Source organism: Pristiophorus japonicus, chromosome 17 (genome assembly GCF_044704955.1).
Source record: "Pristiophorus japonicus isolate sPriJap1 chromosome 17, sPriJap1.hap1, whole genome shotgun sequence".
Taxonomy (NCBI): Eukaryota; Metazoa; Chordata; class Chondrichthyes; family Pristiophoridae; genus Pristiophorus; species Pristiophorus japonicus.
The window spans coordinates 24,308,289-24,320,392 of NC_091993.1; the positions used below are offsets into that span (position 1 = coordinate 24,308,289).

General features: G+C 46.8%; 1 protein-coding gene across 1 annotated transcript in view; it reads right to left on the reverse strand.

Moving 5' to 3' along the window:
• LOC139227612 (alpha-2,8-sialyltransferase 8B-like) overlaps nucleotides 1–11,826 on the reverse strand; it is a 49,232-nt gene extending 37,406 nt beyond the window's left edge. Inside the window, exon 1 of the mRNA XM_070858490.1 lies at nucleotides 11,585–11,826. Coding sequence (XP_070714591.1) covers nucleotides 11,585–11,682 — 98 coding nt within the window. The 5' untranslated portion in view covers nucleotides 11,683–11,826. The remainder of the gene's footprint in view (nucleotides 1–11,584) is intronic.
• Between the last annotated feature and the right edge of the window lie 278 nt (nucleotides 11,827–12,104).

Below are 12,104 nucleotides of genomic sequence, written 5' to 3' on the forward strand. Positions count from 1 at the left end.
TGGTCCAGAACTTAAAGAAGACTAACTTTGAAGGTATGAGGCGTGAATTGGCTAGGATAGATTGGCGAATGATACTTAAGGGGTTGACTGTGGATGGGCAATGGCAGACATTTAGAGACCGCATGGATGAACTACAACAATTGTACATTCCTGTCTGGCGTAAAAATAAAAAAGGGAAGTTGGCTCAACCATGGCTATCTAGGGAAATCAGGGATAGTATTAAAGCCAAGGAAGTGGCATACAAATTGGCCAGAAATAGCAGCGAACCCAGGGACTGGGAGAAATTTAGAACTCAGCAGAGGAGGACAAAGGGTTTGATTAGGGCAGGGAAAATGGAGTACGAGAAGAAGCTTGCAGGGAACATTAAGGCGGATTGCAAAAGTTTCTATAGGTATGTAAAGAGAAAAAGGTTAGTAAAGACAAACGTAGGTCCCCTGCAGTCAGAATCAGGGGAAGTCATAACAGGGAACAAAGAAATGGCAGACCAATTGAACAAGTACTTTGGTTCAGTATTCACTAAGGAGGACACCAACAACCTTCCGGATATAAAAGGGGTCAGAGGGTCTAGTAAGGAGGAGGAACTGAGGGAAATCTTTATTAGTCGGGAAATTGTGTTGGGGAAATTGATGGGATTGAAGGCCGATAAATCCCCAGGGCCTGATGGACTGCATCCCAGAGGACTTAAGGAGGTGGCCTTGGAAATAGCGGATGCATTGACAGTCATTTTCCAACATTCCATTGACTCTGGATCAGTTCCTATCGAGTGGAGGGTAGCCAATGTAACCCCACTTTTTAAAAAAGGAGGGAGAGAGAAAACAGGGAATTATAGACCGGTCAGCCTGACCTCAGTAGTGGGTAAAATGATGGAATCAATTATTAAGGATGTCATAGCAGTGCATTTGGAAAATGGTGACATGATAGGTCCAAGTCAGCATGGATTTGTGAAAGGGAAATCATGCTTGACAAACCTTCTGGAATTTTTTGAGGATGTTTCCAGTAAAGTGGACAAGGGAGAACCAGTTGATGTGGTATATTTGGACTTTCAGAAGGTTTTCGACAAGGTCCCACACAAGAGATTAATGTGCAAAGTTAAAGCACATGGGATTGGGGGTAGTGTGCTGACGTGGATTGAGAACTGGTTGTCAGACAGGAAGCAAACAGTAGGAGTAAATGGGTATTTATCAGAATGGCAGGCAGTGACTAGTGGGGTACCGCAAGGTTCTGTGCTGGGGCCCCAGCTGTTTACACTGTACATTAATGATTTAGATGAGGGGATTAAATGTAGTATCTCCAAATTTGCGGATGACACTAAGTTGGGTGGCAGTGTGAGCTGCGAGGAGGATGCTATGAGGCTGCAGAGTGACTTGGATAGGTTAGGTGAGTGGGCAAATGCATGGCAGATGAAGTATAATGTGGATAAATGTGAGGTTATCCACTTTGGTGGTAAAAACTGAGAGACAGACTATTATCTGAATGGTGACAGATTAGGAAAAGGGAAGGTGCAACGAGACCTGGGTGTCATGGTACATCAGTCATTGAAGGTTGGCATGCAGGTACAGCAGGCGGTTAAGAAAGCAAATGGCATGTTGGCCTTCATAGCGAGGGGATTTGAGTACAGGGGCAGGGAGGTGTTGCTACAGTTGTACAGGGCCTTGGTGAGGCCACACCTGGAGTATTGTGTACAGTTTTGGTCTCCTAACTTGAGGAAGGACATTCTTGCTATTGAGGGAGTGCAGCGAAGATTCACCAGACTGATTCCTGGGATGGTGGGACTGACCTATCAAGAAAGACTGGATTAATTGGGCTTGTATTCACTGGAGTTCAGAAGAATGAGAGGGGACCTCATAGAAACGTTTAAAATTCTGACGGGTTTAGACATGTTAGATGCAGGAAGAATGTTCCCAATGTTGGGGAAGTCCAGAACCAGGGGTCACAGTCTAAGGATAAGAGGTAAGCCATTTTGGACCGAGATGAGGAGAAACTTCTTCACCCAGAGAGTGGTGAACCTGTGGAATTCTCTACCACAGAAAGTTGTTGAGGCCAATTCACTAAATATATTCAAAAGGGAGTTAGATGAAGTCCTTACTACTCGGGGGATCAAGGGGTATGGCGAGAAAGCAGGAAGGGGGTACTGAAGTTGCATGTTCAGCCATGAACTCATTGAATGGCGGTGCAGGCTAGAAGGGCTGAATGGCCTAGTCCTGCACCTATTTTCTATGTTTCTATGTTTCTAATCTCTCCTCATATGTTAGTCCAGCCATGCTGGGAATCAGTCTGGTGAACATTCGCTGCACTCCCTCAATAGCAAGAACGTCCTTCCTCAGATTAGGAGACCAAAACTGAACACAATATTCTAGGTGAGGCCTCACCAAGGCCCTGTACATCTGCAGTAAGACCTCCCTGCTCCTATACTCAAATCCCCTAGCTATGAAGGCCAACATACCATTTGCCTTCTTCACCGCCTGCTGTACCTGCATGTCAACTTTCAATGACTGATATACCTTGACACCTAGGTCTCGTTGCATCTCCCCTTTTCCTAATCTGCCGCCATTCAGGTAATATTCTGCCTTCGTGTTTTTGCCCCCAAAGTGGATAACCTCACATTTATCCATATTATACTGCATCTGCCATGCATTTGCCCACTCACCCAACCTGTCCAAGTCACCCTGCAGCCTCTTAGCATCCTCCTCACAGCTCACACCGCCACCCAGTTTAGTGTTATCTGCAAACTTGGAGATATTACACTCAATTCTTTCATCTAAATCATTAATGTATATTGTAAAGAGCTGAGGTCCCAGCACTGAGCCCTGCGGCACCCCACTAGTCACTGCCTGCCATTCTGAAAAGGACCTGTTTATCCCAACTCTCTGCTTCCTGTCTGCCAACCAGTTCTCTATCCACATCAGTACATTACCCCCAATACCATGTGCTTTAATTTTGCACACCAATCTCTTGTGTGGGACCTTGTCAAAAGCCTTTTGAAAGTCCAAATACACCACATCCACTGGTTCTCCCTTGTCCATTCTACTAGTTACATCCTCAAAAAATTCCAGAAGATTCGTCAAGCATGATTTCCCTTTCATAAATCCATGCTGACTTGGACTGATCCTGTCACTGCTATTTCATCTTTAATAATTGATTCCAACATTTTCCCCGCTACTGATGTCAGGCTAACCAATCTATAATTACTGTTTTATCTCTCCCTCCTTTTTAAAAAAGTGGTGTTACATTAGCTAGCTACCAGTCCATAGGGACTGATCCAGAGTCGGTAGACTGTTGGAAAATGATCACCAATGCATCCACTATTTCTAGGGCCATTTCCTTAAGTACTCTGGGATGCAGACTATCAGGCCCCGGGGAATTATCAGCCTTCAATCCCATCAATTTCCCGAACACAATTTCCCACCTAATAAGAATATCCTTCAGTTCCTCCTTCTCACTAGACCCTTGGTCTCCTAATACTTCCGGAACGTTATTTGTGTCTTCCTTCATGAAAACAGAACTAAAGTATTTGTTCAATTGGTCTGCCATTTCTTTGTCCTCCATTATAAATTCACCTGAATCTGACTGCAAGGGACCTACGTTTGTCTTCACTAATCTTTTTCTCTTCACATATCTATAGAAGCTTTTGCAGTCAGTTTTTATGTTCCCGGCAAGCTTCCTTTCATACTCTATTTTCCCTCCCCTAATTAAACCCTTTGTTCTCCTCTGCTAAATTCTAAATATCTCCCAGTCCTCAGGTTTGCTGCTTTTTCTGGCCAATTTATATTCCTTTTCCTTGGATTTAACACTATCCTTAATTTCTCTTGTTAGCCACGGTTGAGCCACTGTCCCCGTTTTATTTTTACTCCAAACAGGGATGTACAATTGTTGAAGCTCATCCATGTGATCCTTAAATGTTTGCCATTGCCTATCCACCGTCACCCCTTTAAGCATCATTTGCCAGTCTATTCTAGCCAATTCACGTCTCATACCATCGAAGTTACCTTTCCTTAAGTTCAGTGTCATGTATTCAACCAGCATTGTAACCCATGTATAATCTGACCGAAGTTGTACACTGTGAGAACAATGACCACAAGGTAGTGAACTTGTGGGAGACACTCCTAACCTGGATCTTCAGATATAAAAGGGGAAGCTCCACCCACTTCCATCACTTGAGTGCTAAGGAATAAATGACAGGTCACAGACTGACCTTCTCTCAATGGCCCCGTGTGCATTTATATTGTATAGCAAGGACGTATCAATGGCGACGAGAAACTGGGATTTAAACCACGCGAGCATGGCCACTAGCAGAACAGACGAGAGGTACTGTGTTAAGGAATGGTTGGGACAGAGATTCAACATTGTTAAAGCAGCCCACAGTTCTCCAGGCAGACAAGGGCAGTCGGGCATGCCCCAACATGTAGTCGAAACCAGAGGGGGAGTTCGACAGAGACAATGGCAAGCTGAACGGCGATTCACGCCATTGCAAGGGACAATGTGGCCAGTAATGGGGCCATCAACACCTGTTAATGGCGCACTCAAAGACAATCACAGGGGCAGTCAGGGATGATCAACTGGCAAGGGACCTTTTGTTTCCAATAGCAGCTCATGTTGGAGGCATGGAGGCACACACTCAGCTGGAGTTTGCAGAGATGAGCAAAATACCTGCAGAAATTACAGAAATGAACGCTGGAGGAAATCGCTGGAAGCTGAAGCGAGTTCATGTGGAGCACGTATACAATTCATACACCAGGACGCCACCGATAATGATGAAAGTGCTCCTCAATGGCATCCCAGTATCAATGGAGCTAGACACGGGGGCCAGCCAATCCCTGATGGGTATCAAACAGTTGTGGGCGTCCAAGACCAGGAGGCCAAAATTATCGCCGATTGACGCACAGCTATGGACATACACAAAGGAGATTATTCCGGTGCTAGGCAGCGCCACGGTAGTCGTGACCCACAAGGATTCGGAGAACAGGTTGCCACTCTGGGTTGTCCCGGGGGACGGTCCCGAACTACTGGGGAGGAGTTGGCTTGCTGTCATGAACTGGAAATGGGGCGATGTCAATGCCATTTCCTCTGTGGAGCGAGTATCATGCTCACAGATCCTGGACAAATTTGACTCATTATTTCAACCCAGCATTGGCACTTTCATAGGGGCCAAGGTAGTGATTCACATAAACCGGACGCCAGGCCAGTACACCACAAGGCCAAAGCGGTGCCATACGTGGAAAAGATAGAAGGCGAATTGGACCGCCTGCTGAGGGAAGGCATCATCTTGCCAGTCGAATTCAGTGACTGGGCGAGCCCGATTGTGCCGGTGCTCAAGGCGGATGGGTCGGTCAGGATATGTGGTGATTACAAGGCCACCATCAATCGGGTGTCACACCAAGACCAGTACCCGCTACCGAGAGCGGAGGACCTCTTTGGGACGCTATCCGGTGGCAAACTTTTTTCAAAATTGGACCTGACCTCAGCTTACATGACCCAGGAGCTGGCGAGACACAAGGGGTTGTTTGAGTACAACAGATGTCCATTCGGGATTCGCTCGGCCGCCACGATCTTCCAACGAAATATGGAAAGCCTCCTCAAGTCGATTCCAGGGACGGTGGTTTTTCAGGACGACATCCTCATCACGGGTTACGATACTGAAGAACACCTGCACAACCTGGAGGAGGTGCTACGCAGACTGGACCGGGTAGGGCTGCGACTGAAAAAGGCGAAGTGCGTCTTCCTAGCTCCAGAGGTGGAATTCCTGGGGATGAGGGTAGCAGCAGACGGGATCAACCCTACGGCGTCCAAGAGAGCACCCAGACCCCGTAACACGACGGAACTGCGTTCGTTCCTGGGGCTCCTGAACTATTTTGGTAACTTTCTTCCCAAATTGAGCACGCTGCTAGAGCCGCTACATGTGCTCCTACGCAAAGGTCGCGAATGGGTCTGGGGGGACAGCCAGGAAAGGGCTTTTAATAGAGCACGCAATTTGTTATGTTCCAACAATCTGTTAATGCTATATGACCCATTTAAGAAACTTGTGTTAACGTGAGATGCGTCATCCTATGGTGTCGGGTGTGTGTTGCAGCATGTCAATGCCAAGGGTCAGTTACAGCCGGTAGTTTATGCCTCCAGAAGTCTGAACCAGGCAGAAAGGGGCTACGGGATGGTAGAAAAGTAGGCGCTAGCATGTGTATATGTGGTAAAGAAAATGTACCAGTACCTGTTTGGCAGGAAATTTGAGCTGGAGACAGATCACAAACCCCTAACGTCCCTTTTGGCCGACAACAAGGCCATAAATGCAAACGCATCGGCCCGCATACAGAGTTGTGCACTCACGTTAGCCGCCTATGACTACACAATTCGGCACAGACTGGGCACCGAAAACTGTGCCGATGCACTCAGCAGGCTCCCACTAGCCACCACTGAGGGGGCTACCGAGCATGCTGCTGAGATGGTCATGGCTGTTGAAGCTTTCCGAAGCGAAGGCTCACCCGTGACAGCCCGTCAGATTAAAGTCTGGACAAATAGAGACCCGCTATTGTCTCTAGTCAAGAAATGTGTCCTGAATAGGGACTGGGCAACCATGTACAGGGCATGCCCTGAGGAATTTAAACCATTTCACAGGCGCAGGGATGAACTCTCGATTCAGTGCGATTGCCTACTGTGGGGAAACTGCGTAGTCATGCCCCAGATGGGCAGAGAGGTGTTCATCAGAGAACTCCACAATGAGCACCCGGGCATTGTCATGATGAAGGCAATTGCCAGGTCACATGTTTGGTGGCCAGGGATAGATGCAGATCTGGAACTTTGTGTTCGCAGGTGCAACACGTGTGCCCAGAAATGCGCCCAGGGAAGCCCCCCTTAGCCCCTGGTCCTGGCCCGCCAAGCCATGGTCATGCATCCATGTGGACTATGCAGGTCCTTTCATGGGAAAAATGTTTTTGGTTGTAGTAGACGCCTACTCCAAATGGATCGAGTGTGATATTTTAAATTCAAGCACATCCTCTGCCACGGTAGAAAGTCTACGGGCAATGTTCGCCACCCATGGTCTACCAGACATCGTGGTCAGCAACAATGGCCCGAGCTTCACAAGCACTGAATTCCAGGACTTCATGACAGGCAATGGAATTAACCATGTCAGAACGGCACTGTTCAAGCCGGCCTCAAACGGCCAGGCAGAACGAGCAGTGCAGATAATCAAACAGGGAATGCTCAGAATTCAAGGGGGTTCCCTACAAAGGCGCTTATCACGCCTCCTGTTGGCGTACAGATCCCGACCACACTCGCTCACAGGGGTTCCACCTGCAGAGCTGCTAATGAAAAGGACGCTCAAAACCCGGTTATCCCTTATATACCCCACCATGAAAGAAATTGTCGAGAGCAGGTGCCAGCCACAATATCACTACCATGACAGGAATGCGAGGACGCGATGTATTGATGTAAATGACCCTGTTTTTGTCCTCAACTACGCTGCAGGGCCCAAATGGCTCGCAGGCACTGTGATTGCCAAAGAGGGAAATAGGATTCTGGTAGTTAAACTTACCAATGGACAAATCTGCCGCAAACATGTGGATCAAACAAAAAGGATGTTCAGCAACCCCATAGAAGAAACAGAGGAAGAACACGATATAGAGTTCACTCCTCCACAGGTGACCGAACACAGGAACCAAGTCGCTGTGGGCAGTCCGGACAGGCCTGAGGCACCGCAAACAGCAGACACTCAGGCCAGCGCCCAACAACCGGAGCCCCAACTCAGGCGCTCTATAAGAGAGCGTAAACCACCAGAGAGACTCAACCTGTGATCCCAATAAGACTTTAGGGTGGGGGGAGGTTTTGTCTTCCTCTGCTGAATTCTAAATTTCTCCCAGTCCTCGGGTTTGCTGCTTTTTCTGATCAATTTATATGCCTTTTCCTTGGATTTAACACTATCCTTAATTTCTCTTGTTAGCCACAGTTGAGCCACAGTCCCTGTTTTATTTTTACTCCAAACAGGGATGTACAATTGTTGAAGCTCATCCATGTGATCCTTAAATGTTTGCCATTGCCTATTCACCGTCAACCCTTTAAGTATCATTCACCAGTCTATTCTAGCCAATTCACGTCTCATACCATCGAAGTTACCTTTCCTTAAGTTCAGGACCCTAGTCTCTGAATTAACTGTGTCACTCTCCATCTTAATAAAGAATTCTACCATATTATGGTCACTCTTCCCCAAGGGGCCTCACACAACAAGATTGCTAATTAGTCCTTTCTAATTACACATCACCCAGTCTAGGATGGCCAGCCCTCTAGTTGGTTCCTCGACATATTGGTCTAGAAAACCAGCTCTAATATACTCCAGGAAATCCTCCTCCACCGTACTGCTACCAGTTTGGTTAGCCCAATCTATATGTAGATTAAAGTCACTCACGATAACTGCTGTACCTTTATTGCACGCATCCCTAATTTCTTGTTTGCTGCTGTCCCCAACCTCACACCCAAACAGAGCTACCGTGAACTGCAATGCTTGGGGATTGCAGGATTTTACTCAAGTGTTACTTTCCTGAAACCGTTATGTCAACATAAGAACGCCTTTGCAAACATGTCACGATGCTTCACTTCTTCGGGATCCTTCAGCCCTACATTAAACTCCCCAAGCAGTAGGGCGTGTGGGTGTAATACTCGCAGGACTTTGTCTGTGTTGCCTTGTGACTACTGCACAGCGGAATTTCCAAATGTATTAAGGCTGGAGACTCTGTGAGCTGAACTGCAGCTGAAGCCCTGGCTGATATCAGCGCGGGCGGGGATTGAAACTGGGACTTGCACACTCTGCACAGTTCAGCAATGCACTCGGGCAGTGCATTTACCAAACGAGCCGCTGGGTCAGCCGAAAAGCAGCATTGTTAACCTGCACAGGTTTAACTGTCAGTGATCACAGTGAATGAATTGAAGTCAGACTGATGAAAGCAATCTGTCTGGAGGGGGCAGGGTAAATGAGAAGGCATCAGTGCCCACCTGCTGTGCCCAGCTGTATTACTGGCATTAGCTGCCAGCTTTCTAGGTGTATGGTAGAAAAACAGTTTTTTTTTTTGGCGTCCACTTTGTTAAAAATTTTTCGAGAGTCTGTTCGACAATCAGGCAGGTGGCATCCCCAGGGAGATAAAAACAAGCACCGCTATTCACATCACACATCGTCAACAATAGCAACTTGTATTTATCCAGCGCCTTTACCATAAAATGCCATACTCCTGTGAAGTCCCAAGGCACTTCACAGGAGTATTATAAGACAGAAAATTTGACACCGAGCCATATAAAGAGCAGTAAGGCAGATGAAAGAGGTAGGCTTTAAGGAGCGTCTTGAAGGAGGAAAGAGAGGTAGAGCGGCAGAGACGTTTAAGGAATTCCAGAGCTTGGGGCCTTAGCAACAGAAGGCACGGCCACCAATGGTTAAGCGAGTAAAATCAGAGATGGTCAAGAGGCCAGAAATAAAAGAGCGCAGGTATCTCGGGGCGGGGTGGGGGGTTGTGGGGCTGGAGGAGATTACAGAGACAGGGAGGGCCGAGGCCATGGAGGGATTTGAAAACAAGATGAGAATTTTGAAATTGAGGTGTTGTTTAACCGGGAGCCAAAGTAGGTCAGCGAGCACAAGGGTGATGGGTGAATGGGACTTGGTGCGAGTTAGGACACAGGCAACCGAGTTTTGGATCACCTCTAGTTTGCATAGGGTAGAATGTGAAAACCGGGAAATATTTCAGAGCATTCTCCAAGGTGGAGATGAAGGTGCTGAGCAGATGATGTGAAGGTTGGGCAGGGAACCAAACTGATCAAAGAAATGGGATTTTAAAAGGATTTTGAGACAACAACGTGATATGATTTAAAAAGTCTTGCATTTATATAGCACCTTTCAGGACCTCAGGACATCCAAAAGTGCTTTACAACCAATTAAACACTTTTTGAAGTGTGGTCGCTGTTGTGGGAAATGCAGCAGCCAATTTGCGCACAGCATGCTTCCACAAATGACAATCTGATAACGACCCGATAATCTGTTTTCGTGATGTTGGGTGAGGGATAAATATTGGCCGGGGAGAACTCCTCTGCTCCTCTTCGAAATAGTGCCATGGGATCTTTTGCGTCCACCTGAGAGGGCAGATGGGGCCTCGGTTTAACGTCTCGTCCGAAAGACTGGAGTGTGTGGAGGCGCAGTGACTGAAGATCAGTGGGGGAAACGGGGAACAAGCAGTAATCCAGAGTCAGGGTGAGAGGGGGAATGCAGGCTGAGACATGCGGCTGGAGAAAATCATTCATAGAAGGTGGAGCAAGGCTGTGGAGACATTTGAATAGGACAGACCATTCAAACAATGTGATAAAACCTAGAACATGATGGGCACAACCTTATACAGTAATTATCACAAGTAAATCCTTCTGAACTGCACAGTAAAACCAAGGCTGGGGACATCAGCTCTGTCACTTCACTTTACAATGAGATCAAAAACTCTAGTACATGCATAATAACAATAAATAACATGAAAATACTTTCAAATAGGAAGGGAAAATCAGGTGAAGTTTAATTGTTTTTGTGATGTGCTGGGGCACTTGTTCTCGAATGATTTACTGTCCTCCTGTAATGTGTTATGAGGTTACATGGATCAGATTGCAAGCATGAAAATATAGACACAGACTGTGACATTGAACCGTTTCATTTTACATATAAAGTGACACCAATGTTACACCCAAGGAAGGTTGGTAAACTGCAACAGGGGAAACATTGGAAAAGATAAGAATCGGTCGGGGCAGAAACAAATAAAGATAGGGATAGGTACAGACACAAATACACACACATACACACACACAGATAGACACGGAGACACATAGTGGGAGATAGTGGCAGAGGACAGAATAAACAAGTAGAAATTGAGAAGAAAGAAAGACACAGAGACAGAAAGATAGACAGTCAAACAGAGACTGAGAGGCAGAAACAGACAGAAGGTAGAGAGGAGAGAGAGACAGATCAGGAGACACAGAAACAGACAGAAGGTAGAGAGTCAAACAGAGAGTGAGAGAGGGAGGGAGACAAACATTGAAAAAAAACAAGAGGCAGTTAATGAAAGAGAGATTTGCACGGAATGATGAGGGTGTGAAACAAAGAGAAGCAAAAGGGAGGAGAATAAGGAGGGGAGAGAAGAAATCAAACAAAGAGAATGGAGGAGAGGCAGAGCATGAAGGGAGAGAGATAATGAGAGAGAGAGAGAGAGTGGAGACAACATTCAGACAGGACAGTGGGCGATATTCGGTGAGTGATCACCGATAAATAGGCCAGTGACCAAGGGGATTGTGTAGGATAGGGACAGGTTCTGACTCGACCGCAAAATCTCATATTTTATTATAAAGCTACAGAATAAGATCAGACAGTAACAGGCAGGCTATTTCCCTATTAACGAGTGGGGGGGGGGAAATCATTAAATAAAGTCACAGAAACCAGCCGGCATGTAACAACAGACAAAAGAAATGTGAAATGTACTAGGACTGAAACTGCACCCTTTAAAAAAAAACATTACAGGCTAAAGTGACATCTGGGGGAGGGGGGACGGGGACACATCGCCAATAAATCTATGCACACACTTACCCGAATTCCATCTCCACTTCGGAAATATCTGCCAGAATCAGAAGGATTGCCAGGATAGTCAGGAGCCCAAACATCCAACTGCTGAATTGCAGGCGCATTCTGTGTCACTTTGAGATGTTGTAGAGACACACTTGGTCGGACAGAAAGAACTGGGAGTTGTCAGCCTCGCCTCTCCCGAACAAGTTGCGCTGATGATCCTTGTGGGTTTTTTGGTGTGTGTGTGTGGTGGTGGGGATGTTGTCTCCCATCTAAACCTACTCCGCCACCCTCCTGCCCAATTCCCCTTTCCTCCCCCCTCCCTTCCTCCTTTCTCCTTCTCCCCTCCCCGCGTTTCCAAGGCTCCCTTGAAGTCTGATGGGATTCAGCAATCCCAGCTCATGTTCATTTGCATAGGGCAGAAGGAGTGAAGAGACCGGGGGAGGAATAAAGTTTGTGCTAAACGCCTTTCCCTGTATAACATGACGAAGCGCCTCTCTTAAAGTGAAAATGCCCCTTCTCTGAATCCTGCTTACAGCCGGCC